Here is a 17,013-nt window from a genome sequence, read left to right as displayed (position 1 = left end):
TACAGGTGATGCAAAGACAAACTATTGATGTTCTGCAGTTATTAATTAAAAAAACCAAACAGAAACCCCAACCCCCCAAAAAAATACCAACCACTGAACCACTCAAATATTAGATTTCATAATCTGTAACAGCCACTAATACTCCTTTATATCTTTCTCACATTTAGGGTAGTTCTAGATCCAGGAAAGATTCCTATCTAGTCAGTTCAAGGCTAATTAAAATATTTAAAGAGCAAGTAATCTAATCCCAAAAACCTTCATTAAAAAGCTGAGAAAAAAGAATTTTGTGTGGATTAATTCCTAGTTTTTGAAACAGATGAACAGCTGCCTGTTCTCATACAGCCCGGACTCCAACTATCTGTATATAACGGCACACATCCTCAGCTTGATGATCATAATACTTTTTTTGTAATAACCTTTCCACTACAATAGAAAAGAGGAAGCTGATCAGCATTGGATCTTGGCCTGCCAAGATCTCAAACAGCAGGCACAGACTAAACACCACCACATCCTCTCTGGTGACACACAGAGCACATATTGCTGGGGCAAAGGGAAAGAGTCTAAAGGAAAAGAGAAAAATGAGAGCCCTTTACGCAAGACTGCCACTGGACGTGTAAAAGTAGCAAAGTTTTCAAGGTTTCCATGGGACTGCCTGGTCAGCCCTGAGCTCCCTGTTGGTGAGAAGTCACTAGATGAGGCATGCTTCATGTGTGGATACACAAAGAACTGGAGAACATTAGGAGAGATACCACAGAACAGCAAAACACACACAGAATTTATACATTCAAAATCATTCCCTCTGGTTATTTTTCTTCATTTTAGAAGAAACTTACATAGATTTTATCTTGCTGATATCGTTGGAATAAGTTGTGCATAATGGAGCCTTCATGGAGATCTACGAGTGCTGCCATGTCTTCCACACTCTCCACGCTTGTTTGATGCATAGGCGTTACTTTTTGGTGTGTGATCGTGCTCTGTTTATAAGTGAATACCTGAAAGAGGGGAAACAAAGAAAATATAATAATCAAAGCACACATTCAAAAACTCCTAGCTGAGAATGGCGCTTTCACACCCATTCATATTCCCTATCCAGTTTAACAATGTGCAGACTTACTTGTGAAATACAATAGCCTGCCAGTCATACCTTCTTCTAAAGCTTCTCTGAAAGTAACCGAAGCCCCAAATACGTATGCCAGGGGTCATATGAAATTATCCCATACTGACAATGCATGGAGGACTATAAGGTCTTTTCCTTTTTAAGGGCAAATGTAATTGCATTTCACACTGGACTACTATTAGATGTCATCAGGAGAAAAATAAACCAAGCAATAATCATTCCCAAAAAGTCCAAAACCAGCCAACTGGAAAAAAAAAAAAACCCGACTAAACCCACACCCTTAGAGTAAACCCCAGTTATACTCAAATTACTCTGGAAGAAAATGTTTTACAGTGCAAAACAGCAAATGAAAGTTATTGCTCTAACAGGCTGCAAATGTTTTGTATGTTTGATCTGAAATCCACTTAAACTTTGCATTCAGTTCTCAGGCCAGGACTGCTGTTGGGTTAGGTCATTACTCCTCATGTAAAGTAGCACGCTAAGTTCAGTGTGCTACAGATATTTGGAAATGAATAGGTGAACTGATTTCTAATTAATGAACTTTCGGGACAAATTTCTGAAGCCTGTTCCAAACAGACAGTAAAAGCTCTAAAGAAGAGATAATTTAAATAGTCACAAAACACTTCTACATATCTTCTGTAAAACTGTCACAAGTAAGCTCAAAAGATGTACACATCCCCCATCTAGTTAAAACTTTTCTGAATACTAATGACATCACTAAAGACTATAAAACAATAGCTTTGGAATTCAGATTCCCATTTCCTTTTAATTTACATCTTGGCAGCTCATCCTTATAGACATATACCGGCATCTCACAGCCAATGCTACGCGGACATCATTAGTTCCTGCTAACAGCACTGTTTCAGCGTAAGAAAGTCAAACATGGGGTGAATGCAAATACTTTAATGATGTGGATCATTTAAGAAAAAAAAAACACAACACCACCAAAACACCCAAACCTTTTAAGATCCTTTGCAATAATATTTACGAAGCAGATGGAGTAAGTGCAGTAATGGGCAGCCCGAGTGCATCACAGGGCTGCCGTTGCAGGCTGGGGATCGCGCAACACTGCCCGATGGACGGGCAGCGTGTGGGGCTGTGCCTCCACAAAAGGAGAAAAAACCCTTGGAGGTTTTCTGCATAAAAACATATGTACGCTCCTGGTAATGAAAGACTGAACCAGTGCCATTGTAGGAGGCCACTCAGGAAAACAGTGATGTTGTCTGTCTTGCTGAGACAAGTGAGAAAAAGAAGCTGAAGAAGCAAGAGGCTGCAGACAGACCGGACTTAACACCGAAGCTCTGTACTCAGATATCCCACCAGCTGACAGAGAATTGCCTGATGATATCTGTTGATTAAAATCTTATCCCAGGCATAACAACTGCCGGCACAGGCCACTACACCATTACAGCTGTCACTGGCAGTAGCACAAAGCATACTGGGGGAAGGCTGGGCGAGAAAGGAGGTCCAGGAAACAAATTTCTAACAGGTGCTGGAAAGCAGCACAGATGTCAACAGGATACGTGAGTAAACCATCAGAAAGCTCCTACAGATCCAGAGCATCCAAAGCACAATCCCTGCAGGAAAAAGACAGACACTGAGAGACCTGAGCCTTATTTTGTGGCAACCAACCATCAAGATGACAGGACAAGGGCAGAGAGATGCTGACTAGGATGGAGAAAGCAGCCACTTGCCCATGATCCAGAGGTATGCGGTCCAGATATCTAAGAGACAGAACAAATGTGACCAGCATCTACTGATAGCAAAACTGTTGGGACTGAAAACAGTGTTAGTAGTCCTAAGACTAACCACACAAAGTGCAAGTGGAATTAGAGGTAATTACATATGAAGAGCAATAAACCGCAGTTCCTAGTCAGAAGAACCATGCTGAAAAACCCAAAGGTCATACTGCAAAATAAAAATATAAACTGGAAGATCTGGAAACAAAAGGGATTTAAGGAGAGCAAAGCCTAGAAAAGTAAGTAACTCAGAGGCCATGTATCAGCTTGGAATTAAAACAGAAAAATAGACTCGGTAAGGGAATGCGGACACCAAAAAGGGATGGCACATATCCTATGAGTACATCTTGCGAACATGGAGAGGAAACAAAGCATCACTGCTAGGAGGACAATCTTCATATTTGTTCTTTGTGATACACAGGTTAGTACGGTAGGCAGAGCACCCCCTACATCATTTAAACATGTTTATTAACATAAAGAGTTCACAGAAATGCACCAAGAAAAACAATGTGCTGACTGACTACCACATGGCAGGACTGTCGAAGATGGTCTCTGCAGATTCATCCTTCCCACTCAAACTCACTATTTTCTTTTCTTCAGGCTAGCTGTTCTCACACTTCCAGCTCTCCCATACACTGGCTTCTTGTTTGGGTAAGGAGACGGGTCTGTGAGCTGACTCAGAGACAGGCCTGAGTGTCGACCAGCTAGAAAACACACCAACCAGTCATAACGTCTGCCACCCAAATCAGAAAAGAGGACAACCCCTTCCCCAGCACTGGGGAGTTATTTTTCTTTTAATTTGAATTTTTACTGGAACCATGCATCCCTCAGGTTTCGTAAACCCACTGTAAAATTGGTCAAAAATCATCGAACAAGATCAAAGTCATCAGACAGGGCAGCAGGATCACATGTGCAGACCTCATTTCTTTAAAATGGGGAGTTTGCAGTCTTGCTGCTCAAGCCCTGAAAGGCCTGCTTTGTTTTATTTCATCTTGACTCACGCCTTTATTAGGATAAGGATGTGAAAAATCTACCTTGAACTTTATTGCTACTAATTAAGAAGATCACGTTATGAAATATCACAGCAGTTGAATCCTCAGGAAATGGGACCGAGTCACTCTGCGGGGTCAGCAGGGAGAGGAGGAAGATGAACAAGTTAGCTCCTGAACTTCAAGAGGAGCCTGCTGGCAGAGCACAGGAGTGTCCATCCTCAAGGATCTTCCAGCATGTCTGGAAGGTCAAGTAAAACATGCAGGAAACTTGGAATAAGATTTAAGACAGCCTGAATTAGAATTCAGCAAAAACTTCTTTCCTCTCAAGATATAAATGGTCCAAGATAACAAACATGCTGAATACATGGAAAACTATAAATTAAACCCTGAAAAGCACGCAAAATAAGAACTCGCAAAGTTATTATGGAAGTGAAAATTAGAGGTCGAGATAGGAAGGCACAATGCAAAGAACAACAACAAAAAGAACAAGCTCGAGATACACAAGACAAAACAGCAAACTCAGCTAGATAACAGTAAAGAGCATTTCAGCGGGCAAGGAGAACAACCCTTCAGAACCGCTTACTGTCTGTACCATGGCTTACTACTACTGTCATGAACACACCAAAAAGGGACTCAAATGAGGAGGCAACCTGAAAAGCCAGGGGACCAATCCCCAGGTAACACAGGAAAAAGCTGTAGCAGGCACTCTGGCGTTCGAAAATAACATAGGAAGGAACTATGGGATGGCCAAATGTTAACAGCTTGCTGAAACAGAGAACCCACACCCAAGGGCTGGAGAAGCGTTGTTTAGTGTCAGTCTTGAAGAAGAAAGCAAGTATAACTACAAGAAAGTTAATCACATGCTGCTGAGTCAGATTTCTTTCTCTAGTCAAAAAGGAAAGATTGAAGAGATAGGTACGTGAGGACAGGAATATCTGAATGAACATTAAAACTGGGGTGACATGCAGGAACTGAAAACGAACCATACTGGTGCGTTTTTGACAACCTGGCTCAAAGCTTTGGTGATATGACCCTATGTCCTGATTCACATCTGTTCAGAAATCCAACAGGATTATTAGCCCTATTCTGTTCTCTCCAGAGCCGGATAAAATTCATCAGTCTTTCTGTGACGGGAACATACTCAAGAGCAGTGTCAATGTCCACCTGCTCAACAACCACACTACCCACCGCACTTGCCAGATCTGCGTTAGGACACAACATCAAACTCTAGACACTGACAGTGAGATCTACACTCATACTTCCCAAAAATGTTACCCAGATGAGAAAGAAGGACACGTAGAGAAATTGAACTCATCATCTCACAACGAGAACATTAGCCTTGGACATGGAACAACGGAAAAAGAAGTTGGAGGGAAGCCTGCAGCAGCACACCAGCATGTGGGCAGGACTGCACTGCACAGACGGGACAGACTCCCATGTCACCCTCTGAAACACCATCCAGGTCCCCAGCCACTGCTGCAGGGAGCACCTTCTCCTTGCAGAAGATGCCAGTCAGACGCTCTCTCACGCACTGTAGGAAGCTGGGTAACCTAAAGCAGCATGCACTGAGATTAAAGGTGAAACAGCAGACGGGCATTGGCTAAACAGGTTTTGGGCAGTTGACCTTTTGTGAAGGGGTTTGCTCTGAAACAGTGAAGCATCATATATAAATAAATAAATAAGTTTATATCAGACTCTATTTGGAACGCCAACAACCCCTAAATCACATACTAGGTCAAAGGCATATAATGAAAATGATGACTTCAGAAAAAAAATGTATGATTGCCCCTATTCATAAATACCATTCTTATTCATAAATATTACTGCATGAGCAGTGCAATATTGTACTCCAAAATGTACAACTATTTGTTAGGCGAGTCTGTATCTGTGTATTTGATTAAGAAAAGCATTTTTTTGTATGCCATGCAATTTAGAATAACTAGTATTTTACATGAATATACACTTTTAAATAGATCAGGGAGCATGTAAAGAAAACAACCCACCAACAATTCAGGAGTTTGAGTCATACGATTGCAATTAAATTCATTTCACTGATGCTTTTAAAAGATCATGAAAACTACCAGCATGAAGATCTTAATATTCCCCAGTTCTTTATATTGAAAATTAAATTTTTAATCTGCATAATTAATCTGGCATAAGGAAAAAAATGTTTTTCAAGCATTCCATTTAAGAAGGGTATCACAAAACAATGTCTAATTAATTTCTGCACTGACAAATTATCTCTAAGCTCAAGATCTCATGGAAATTATGTATTAACAAAAGATTTCATTAGTAATACAATTTATTAACACCAGGAAAGAACGTCAGAGTGGGCTCTCAATGGCAGGACCACACATGCTTTCTCTCCTACTGTATCATTTTGTGACATGATGCCAAGTGACAAAAACCCTGCTTAAATAAGGTCATTAAACAGTATCAAGAGATTTCACAACAGCCGAGTCAAGTGAATTTAGCAGAATACTGAATTAAGTGCTTAGGTAAAGCACATCAAAAAACCCACATAATCCCCACTTCTTGCGAAAGCTAGATGTTACATTCAGTCTTTCCAGTCTGTGCGGAGCCCATGTACAACTGAGTAGCTCAGGGTGTTTTTCACAAGGAGATGGGTTTTTGGTCTGATGCTGATGATCCACATTGGATGGGAGGAAGGCAGAAGGTACTCCAAAAGTTTCTTGATCAACTTGATTCAGTATTTGAATTACAACAATCTTCATAGTGAGATTTCCATGAGATTTTTATTTAAAGGCAGAAACAGCCTGGTCTGCATCTCAGAAGACCTGACCCAAGCTAGATCGTTACTGAATCTGCTCTCTGAAAACGTGCAAGGGTGTCTACTGAGAAGTTTATATATTGTGAGCATTTTTTAAAACAGCCCTTTTATACAGTGACCTGAATGCGCGCCCCTCCCAAACACAACTCCCAGCCAGGGCAGGCTCAGGTCTTTTTCTTTAATCTGAAGATTGAGATTTGAATCAGAGCAAAGGGCAGCAGCAGGCACTGGCTTCCCACCCCGGCTGCTTCCAGACAGGGATGAGATGCCTGCCCATGGCCTCGAGCTGGACCATCCCTCACGGCCATCGCTGACCACGTGGGCAGCAACCGTTTCAGTCAGTCACATGGCATCAGTTTCACCATCAAAAACACACACCAGACATGGTGGCGTCTGACCGATGCCAAGTACTGCGTGCTGTGGTGCTCAGGAATGCTTACATAGATTAGCATGCCCCTGGCCAGTGTTGTTGCAATAAATCAAGAAGAGTTTTTGGTAGCGCTTAAAGGAAAGGAGCAACCAACCTCCATCCGCTGCCCTTTTCTACGGAAGGGACTTTTTTATCAACCTTAGGTGTACTTCACAAACTGCAGGTCTTGCAGAAGATAATACTGCTTTGTACAGGGAAAACAGAAATATCAAAGTCCTGTCACCCACTCGATTTAAGTAAAGTTGCTCAATTCCATATGACCAGAGAGATAATGTAAAATATGGTAGTTTAAACATAAAAATCGGTAAGGCTGGGAAAGTTAAGGCAAAGAGGTATTGTGCAGAAGTCATCTGAGAGACTAAGAGGTTTACAAACAAACAACAAATAATATTATATATACAACCAAACTTTTTTCAATAATGCCTATGATACTAGCCAACCAACTGCTACAACGTCTGGCCAGCTCACACACACCAGAAAGCAAATTTAATTCAGACCCAACAAGTGAAGCCTATACCCTTGCTGCTGTTGCCCCAGGGACTGCTCTCCTTGAGTTTTTCACAGGGTTAATCCCTACGGCTGCTATGGTGATGCCCACGAAAATCCACGACTCAACAGCAACTCCAGAGGACTTGGCTCGTATGTTCAAGGCATCAGCACCCTCAGTTTTCTACGGCATCTTTTTGCTTACGGTCAGTGACCCCACAGTGGAGAGATGAGCACAGCCCAGCAAAACATACAGGACTGTACAGAGACACATCCACTTCAAAATATCCATATTTTTTTTTTCATTCTCTGCTGTTGGTCTGAACTGAGGATCACCATTTGTGTTTCCCTCGTGTTTAGAAGTTAAAAGAATGCAGTAAATCTTATAAAATGTCTTCATACATGAGTCCAAGCAGAAAAAAGAGGCCTTGGGCTCACATTACAAGCTGTGGAATGCGGCGTTCCAGGGTGAAAAATAAATCACAACAAGCCCAAGGACCCAGAGATTAAAAACAAAAATAAAAATCTAGGATTTTACTCTTTTTTTTTTCCTGAAGAGATCTACTGTCTAAGTAAATACTTTAAAAATGGGACAAGGAGGCTCTGTTATAACTCAAAAGCAATTTAAGACCAAAAGCAGATGAACTACCAGCATTTTAAATTCTATGGTTAATCATGACAAGAGTAAGACCCAAGCAACGCTTCTGTCTAGTAATTTATTATTTCTCTGTTACAGTTGCCCTTAGATATCCATTCCATTGTCCCAAAACAGTATTTCAGGCAACAAGATGTACCAGGGCCCAAGGCTTGCTTTGATGCAGTTTCATTTAATCTTTTTCAAAGCAACCAAAAAAACCCCCAAAACCCCCCAACAAACCAAAAAACCCAACCCCCCAAAAAACACCCAACAAAACCCGCAGTGAATTTTCTTATCTATTAAACTATGGAGGAAAACAAAATTAATTTTATGTAAGGCATTTATTGATGTCAAGAAAAAAAATATTACCAACTAAACTGGTATAATTACTACTGTGACTAACGCGGGCCTTCAAGCTAATAGCCCATACCCACATCAACCGAGAACCAGCTTATTTCCCACCCGTTTTGTAAAATTCCTCCCCATTCAGCCCGGCAATCACCCCACTCCCCAGCCTCCCTTCCCAGTTAGATAGTAATCGGCCTCTAACGCGAAATATCTAAATGTCCACTCTGTACGTTAACTGTACCTACCAAATCAGTCGGGTAACACACAGCCCATACATTGTGTATAACGCTCTATTTCGTCCTTACCCTCTGCTCGCTTTGGTTCCTGCCATTTTCAGTCTTCGTCCCTCCTATCAATCAACCCCCTTCCAAACCCTTCCCCTCAGCCCCCCTTTCCTAATGCTTCCCAGACTTGCCAGCACTTGGGACATCTGGGCTGGGAGCTGCTCCCAGGTTCAAGCGTTGGGAGCCTGTCGCGGTGCCTCTCCCCACCCTCTCCCCAGCCTCCAGCAGGGACAGCACCAGCCATAGCTTGCAGCACCTCCTCCTAACGCCTTTCCTACCACACCTTTCAGGCTGTCACACCAACAACTAATAATATCCCTCTTTGCCCCGAGCTCCAGGGTGCGGGGAAGCACGCTGCCGGGATGGCAATCCTGGCCAGGCCGCAGCAGGGCTCAGCAAACCCACGACTTCACAGCGCTTTGTTGTTCCCCTACGCGCTGACCACTGTCAGTAAGCTTGTCTGACAAAGACTTCCCACTTAACGCCCATTCCACAAAGAGGTATTTCAAGGAAGTTTATTCCACACACTGGCCTGTTTCTGTTTGTAGACAAGCTCTATCATCAAGTAGGAACAAGCTTCCAATTACAGGTTCAGCACTTATGACCCTTCAATTGTGCTTGCCTGCACAGACAATAAAGAAATTTAATTCAAATTAAGCACATCAATGTTACCCAGATTATACTACAGTAAGCCTCTAGGCAGTCCATGCTAATTCTTACAAGAAAAAAAAAAAAAGTGCATCTTTAATTTAACTTTCTTTGCAAGCGACACTACATACATATAGCACCTGAAGACACCACAAAGCTCGATTTTTAAGAAGCTCACCTACAAATACCATGACTGCACCTCATTCCCACTGTCAGTTGACTGGTTCCCTGTCCACCCTACCCATGCCCAAGGGAGGACCTGATGTTACAGCAAACACGCAAGTGCTGTCAGACAGCCAAGGAGAGCTACTACTGAAAACAGGAAAGTAAACGTTACATGAGATGTCCTGAACACCTCAGCACCATAAAATAACATAAAGAAAGGGGTACTGGCAGGCGTTACTCATGAATCCAGTGCTGAAGGCCAAAAACACTCACTGCACTGAACATTTTTAAAGCTGTTTGTGAAATAAAGACGTAACAACTTGCATGTATGTAGAGGAAGTTCATATACATGCAATCTCAGCTTTCAGATCTCCTGACAACATTTAACTACAAAACTCTCATAAATTAAGTATGCTCCCCACCCCACCCCTTTTTTTTTTTTTTTTTTTTTTTTTTAAGTTTCACCAAATCTTGGCTTGGTTTCTCCTAGTGTAGTACTACACACCTCACAGCAGCAATATTCAGTTTTACTTAAATAACTTTTCAATCAAACTTTTTCTTCACAATGGCATTGTGTCTGCTTCAGCAGGACCTTCCTGCCTTAATATAATAACCACCTTTTAGACCTTTCCATATTGACAAGTTTACAGAGAAGCAGAATAGGCAAAAGGTTAACATGAGAGTGAACTGGTAGAGCTCTGAAATTATCTTTGAGGGACTAATTTCCAAGATCGTTTGAGGTAACTGGTGAAATTTAGATAGGCATCTACTATAACCTTCGCTTGTTTAAAAAAAAAAAAAAAAGTTTCAGGGTTTTTTCTCTTTATGTTACAAGATACACTGAAACAGCTATCAAGCACTGGAACAAGCTGCCCAGGGAAGTGGTTGAGTCACCATCCCAGGAGTTATTTACAGATACGGTACTTAGGGACATGATTTAGTGGTGGACTTAGTGTCAACGGTTAGACTCTATGATCTTAAAGGTTTTTTCCAACCTAAATGATTCTAAAAATAGAAAACCTGAATATGAGAGATTGGGTCAAAGCTCTGTATGAGTTTGCAGAGATCGCAGAGTCACAGCATACCTCAAGTTGGAAGGGACCCATAAGGATAATCGAGTTGCTGCTCACAGGACTACCTAAAACTAAACCATATGACTCACAGCGTCTCTCAGACACTCCTTGAACAGGCTTGGTACCATGACCACCTTCCCTGGGGAGCCTCTTTCAGTGACTGACCACCCTCTCAGTGAAGAACCTTTTCCCTAATGTCCAATCTGAATTTCCCCTGACGCAGCTTCAAGCCACTCCCGATCCTGAAAATGTAAGCCTGAATTGAAGCACGAGCTATTCGCTTGAATAGACAACAAAAGCCAGAGTCACTTTATACTCTTTTTTTTAACTAACTTCTTTTTTTCCTTACAATATCACAGAACAGTATTTCTACAGTATCACTAATTGCCTTGTAAAGACAATCCAACCCCCCTGCCCCTTGATGGGCAACCTGCACGCCACGCTCCTACCCATACCCCCCCCAGCACTACTTAAGTGTTGCTCGAACCCTGAAAATAGGAACAGGGTAACACGTGATCCCAGCACTGTGCAAACACCTCAGCTTGAACATCAGTCCCTCACTTGCTCTTTTCTAGTTTTTTAAAGGATCAGAGGAGCTCTTCATTAAGCCAGTGTTGTTTTTGCAGGTTGCCTGTGGTGTGAGGTTTTGACACAGTTACATTGCTAACAAGACAGCCAAGAACATAATTTATTTACAGCTCAAAACGTCTTCATTGAAGCAGCCCTTTAATGATGTAACTGTCTATTCAACTCCTGTTTCCCCAAAAATTGTAGGTATATAATGGTAACTTACACCAGGGGGTGGGAGGTAGAAAAAGGAGGAAGTGAAGCCCTGAGTACAGTAAACTCCTCAGGACAACTATCTACGAGAACAAGTAAGTACATGATGACACGTAACACACAATGGAGAATGCTCAAAGCAGAACTGTGGGCAGGTGAACATGAAACACTGGGCATTTTCCCCAAGTCTAAGCATACAGTACAGTTTCTATGGTAGCCTTGTTAACAAGGCTATGCTATTTCAAAGTTAACTTTTATCATGTGTGCTGATCTCAGAACAATTCATCAGCCTCTCAGCAAAGGACTACCTGAGGAGAAACAGTAGGGCCACTCCCTCTGTCGCTCCAGCTATTAATTCAGTTAAAGAGCAATTGGGATTTTTTTCAGCTCTGACTGAAGGTAACTGGAAGATGCCCTTAGATGACAGTGGAAGGGGTGACCCCTCCTTACCTATGTGCCTGGTTCTGACATGCAGAGGTAATTATAGTGTAGGCAGCAGCATACCAGCACTCCGCAGGTCTCCAAAGCTGCCTTTCAACCTACCCAAGTTAGCGCCAGGTCCCACAACAGCATAGTTTCCCCTGCCCAAGAACACACCTCAAATATCAACAATTTTTTTATTTTTTTTTTTTTTTTGCTAATGTGGAAGCAATGTCAGATAAAAAAATAGGTGCAGGTGATTTATCCACACTCAGAATTAGCCAGTGCCATTTCTGTGGCATGGGGAACCTGTATCAGCATTGGCAGGAGCAGCCCAGTCTAGGGACAGCAGATGCTTTAGCCTTATTTCACAGTCTAGGCTGGAGTTAAGTCCCAGCTGGGTCCACACAGCACAGGTATAGTTTCCTCGCACCAAAATGTGTGAAGCAGGACCCCAGTACATGCGGTCCAGAGACACAGGATAGCCCATGTGTGGAACTAGCCTGGGTCTAGAAAGGGATCGGTCGTTCACTCAGCCTCACTGCCCTTGTCCCTGGTCCCAGCAGTAAAGCTCACTACGGCCTGTGGCAGCACCAAAAAGGAGCAAGGAGGCTGTGACAGAAGGTGGCTTCATGCAGCATGCTGGAAGGATTTACTGGCTTTGACACAGCACAGCAGACATGAAAAGCTGCTCAGCTTCAGCTCTGCACCCCAGTGAACCAGCCTTGCTGGAGACTGCGACACTGAACCTCAACACCCCAGCCCACAGTGCTGCTGTCTCCATGGTTAGGTAGGGCTAACACTGCTCGTCCCGGCACAACCTGCACAAATTTGGGGTGCCTCACACTCCTGCTTCTCCCAGAAGATGGGGAGCTGACTGTAAACCAGATTTTCAGCTTCAGTCTAGAAATAAAAAGAACCAGACATCCTAGCTTCCACATGCTGGAGACAAACCTGCCAGTGTATGATTACTGCAGGGATGGCTGCCCAAGTCTGCAAATCCTCTAAAATAATAATTATGCAATAATCCTTCCCGAGGGGCACTGCTCTCGCATGCCCTGCTAGCAGGGCCGTGAGAAAGGACTCTGTGTCTGCAGAGGGAAGACACAAGGGACCCTGCTTCCTGGCCAGCAGGCAACCATGGGCCGCTGCGCCAGCCCTGCAGGCAGCATCCACCCTCCCCAGGAGGGCAGGGGTCCCTCCGCTGTTACCGCTGCTCAGGTGACTTGGCAGAAACAATAGATGACAGGTGAAATATGAGGGTAGGGAGCAAGAAGCTGGAGTAATTCTGAATTTCTATACAGCAAGCAAAAAGTTGGGGTTTTTTAATAACAATTCTGACAGGTTAACTATTTGAGGAGGTTTCATCAAAAATCAGCATAAACGTTATTATATTCAAAAAGCACAAAGCCATCTTACTTTAAAGTCTTACAGAGTACATTTCGCCCTTAGAGCCTTGCTCTTCTCCAGGAGTAGTGTGGTTAGACAACAGCAGCAGGTTCCAGCAGACAACCATAGGCAGCTCCTGGAAAAGTGCCACCCGTCAGTTAGTATTGCTGCACACCTCAGCCTGTTGCAGCAGGGCCTTTGCTTTCTTCCACCCCAAGGTCCTCCTAAAAAGCTCCCGAGGCACTTTGCTAGCTGTGGCACAGCTGTGGCAAAGGTTAAAGCTTCAATGCAGCCAGGGCTCTCACACTTACACAACATTCTCACAACAAGGCGCCCACCAACACGACTGGTCACGCCGAACTGCCGTTGCCCAAGGACAGCTCTGGTTTAAGTTCAGCAAAAACAGTCGAATATTCCACAATGGTTCAATCATCATGAAACCATGGTGAAGAAAAAGGGAAGTAGCGGAGTAAAAAGAAAAGGACAGACACATCCATAAATAAATAAACCCCCCTACCTTATCTTGTTGTGAAAAGGTGTAGAAAGGAAGAGAGCAGACTTGAAATGTGTAAAGTTACAAAAAAATGAGATTTTTGTGTATTTGTTTGGACTGCAAGCCCCCAAGCAACTTTCATTTGCAAGAAGATACTGCTGTAGGCATGAATGCATACTTCTGCTGAAATCCAAAAATCTTTTTAGACTCGGAAAAAGAGAAACTGCTTAGTTAGAAGCAACGCATCACAGTCATCTTCTAATTTGCACCGAACAGGAGCATTAGTCAGACTGATTACATAGTCAGGCACTAATTATTTAGGTTCTCTCAAATGCATGCTAGTAAATTTGATGATTAGTCAGATAAAGTATACATTGTTAGGTACACCAGAGTGAGCTCTTTATTTGACTGAAAGCTTTTTAGGAAATAAAGCTACCTCTTTGCTATAAAATTTTACTGTGTCTGGCACAAAGACGGAAAGACCTCTTGGAGATACTGAAGTACAAATATGAAAACACTCCTATTTTAATATGTCTGGTTTGGGGAAAAACACTATTATATTCTTTTGCTTGTTTCCATTACAAGGAGCATGGATAAATATACCAGTCACAGGAGCCACAAGAATTCACCAAGCAGCTTAAAACAAGTTTTTATTCTGTCTTAGACTGACTATGAGTTCCCCTTTTTACATCCTTAGAGATAATCCTCCATGTATTACCACTCATTTTTTGTTACTGTGCAGGTAAGAATCTCTTTTCATTGCACTCGTGAAAAGCCTGTGGATGTTAAATACCTTAAAGCTCTAAAAAAAGAACCGGTAGAAGGTTTGAATATGCCCAGCCTTAGCTATACGCCTGTAGTGGGCTTTTTTTAAGAAAGAGGTAAGTACGTGGCACTGCTAGAACTTGCTGAGGAGACTGGAGCACCCATCAGTCATTGCAGGACATGAATCCACAGGTATGGGCAGATGGAGTGGTCAAGAGATGCAATACTTTTCAAAGCTATGTCATAAGTGTTATCGTATGGCATGGATATCACTTCGATACGTGTGAGAACATGCATTACACACAGATAAGGAAAAGAACTTGCTCTTGGCTGTAAAGGTTTGATAGATCGTTCTGTAAGTTACTCCCATAAAATCAGCACATAAACCAGCTGGTTTGCATTTGACCTATGAATCTCCTGCCTTACAGAAGCAAACAAGCAAATTTAACACATATGAAGGTGGCCTGCTTATTAAAACGTGTGTATGCAATTTAATTTTCCATAGCAAGCCTGTGTTTCCATTTGGAAACCACAGTTGTATTGCTACCAGATAGCATGTACGTGTGTGTCTTGGAGAAGCCCAACTACAACTGGTTCCCATGATACAAGCAAAGAGCAACTCATAGCATCTTCCCTCTGTCCCTGTCCGTTCCACGTGTGTCCCATCCCCCGCGAATGCAGACAGTATTTCTTCAGCAGTTGTGTCAGAATTATGAAGGAGGACAGACAAGAAAGATGTCTTAAATTCTTATGAGAAATACTTGGTAGCTTTACACATAACCATAAAGTCTGCAGTCCCAGAAAGTAAAACCTAACCTTTCGCTGCAAAGAAAAACACACCAGTATTTTTCTGTCTTTGTAAGGATACTGTTTGTTCTTCAATTTACTTTGACGAACCTCAAGCACATGAAGTTGTAAAAACTCTGGTCTATATTCTTCAAAATGAGAGTAAGATATAAGTTCAACATGAAATATGGTGAGATTACCCTGACATGTTACTAAAAAATAATTAGAAGACACAGATTAAAATTGGACCACCTTTTCTGATTGCTTGCACAGGAGGAAAGGTTGTGAGAGAGATACTTGGACACCACAGACTACTGTACTGTAAGGCTCCCCTCCACTGACCTTCCCAGGCAACTCTCAACTATCCAAACAGGTCTATTTTACTGTGTTTTCTGATAAACATCACATCCTAAAACTCAGTTTTACAGATCAGTGGGGAAAACCCTCCTGCAGGTGACAAAAGGCTGCCTTTTCCCATATCAAAACCAGTATTTTCTTCCCCTAAAGATATGACCCCTTCCACCTCCCAAAACAGGCTCAGTTTATTCCATGCACAGTTCTTGCCAAGGGTACAGTCTTCCTGTTAGCACACCAACTAGTTGTCATTATTACAGACACTTACAGTGATTAGGGCTTAACGTGAAACAGGCTCAGAGAGTAAGGAATAAAGCAGCATGTCCGCCTGGGACAGAGCTGACTGATGGCAAATGAGCCCAGCTGCAAGACCCTGGAGAATGCAGGGGCTGCCTGTCTTTACACATTCCACCCCCTGTCCCTCTAAATGCCACAATTCACCGTAGATTTCAAGTAGTCTGCAAAGTTTACTGTGTTGTTCATTATGATTTCTGGTGGAATGCAAGATGAGCAAGGATTTTTATTTTGTTTTTCTCACCTCTCATTTTCTTATTTTTCTCGCCTCATTAGAAGGGAAGCAACTTCTGCTGCAAGCAATGTAGAAGAAAAAAATTACAGCATTGGTCTAAGCATTTTTATCCACGTAACTTACAAGCTGATGGGTATATTTGCCCAAATCTATTGCAGTACAGCAAACAATCTATAACTCTGAAATTTTCTCCTACAGAACAACCAGCACCAGATTAGAAGAAAAAGGATGTATTAAATAACCGTTTTGTTTCGCTACCTGGGGCTTGAGCTAATGTCACCTTATCCTGAGAGTATATACCTAACATTATTCAAGCAATTTCTCTCTGCTCTTCTGTCTCACCTGTGTATGCCAAGACCTTAGCTTAGACTCACTGGCAAAATCCAGTGACTTAGTTCCACACAAACTCCCTTCTGCGCTGATAATGTGATGATTTTTGTTACCCGTAACTTCAGCCTGGCAGTTTAAATTAGAAGTTTCTAGAAACAGAGGCATATTTCAATCCTACAGACAAAGGTTATGAAGTTGGAGAGACCATTTCGATCTTTTAATCTGAGCAGCTGTGTAACACAGAAAACAGATATACCTACATTCAGTATCCATTTAGCAAGTCTCAGCCTGAAATACTGCCATGTCTTTCCTTCCCCCTTAAAGTATCTTGCATTTACTACCATCTGTTTGGATACTGCGTTTTGTTATGCACAGTGTTAACTTAAACTAGTTGTAGAAACTTTTCTGCAGGCACAGGCATTTCTTCTACAAGACTTATGGCTGCCAACTCTTGTCT

The 17,013-nt window shown here is 42.3% G+C and overlaps 1 protein-coding gene across 1 annotated transcript in view; it reads right to left on the bottom strand.

Moving 5' to 3' along the window:
- MYO10 (myosin X) overlaps window positions 1-17,013 on the bottom strand; it is a 167,544-nt gene that overhangs the window by 95,027 nt on the left and 55,504 nt on the right. Inside the window, exon 3 of the mRNA XM_055704335.1 lies at window positions 834-992. Within this exon, the coding sequence (XP_055560310.1) occupies window positions 834-992 (159 nt within the window). The remainder of the gene's footprint in view (window positions 1-833; window positions 993-17,013) is intronic.

The sequence above is a fragment of the Falco cherrug genome, chromosome 3 (genome assembly GCF_023634085.1).
Source record: "Falco cherrug isolate bFalChe1 chromosome 3, bFalChe1.pri, whole genome shotgun sequence".
Lineage (NCBI taxonomy): Eukaryota > Metazoa > Chordata > Aves > Falconiformes > Falconidae > Falco > Falco cherrug.
The sequence above is the reverse complement of the archived record's forward strand: the minus strand, read 5'-3'. Positions and strand labels throughout refer to the sequence as shown.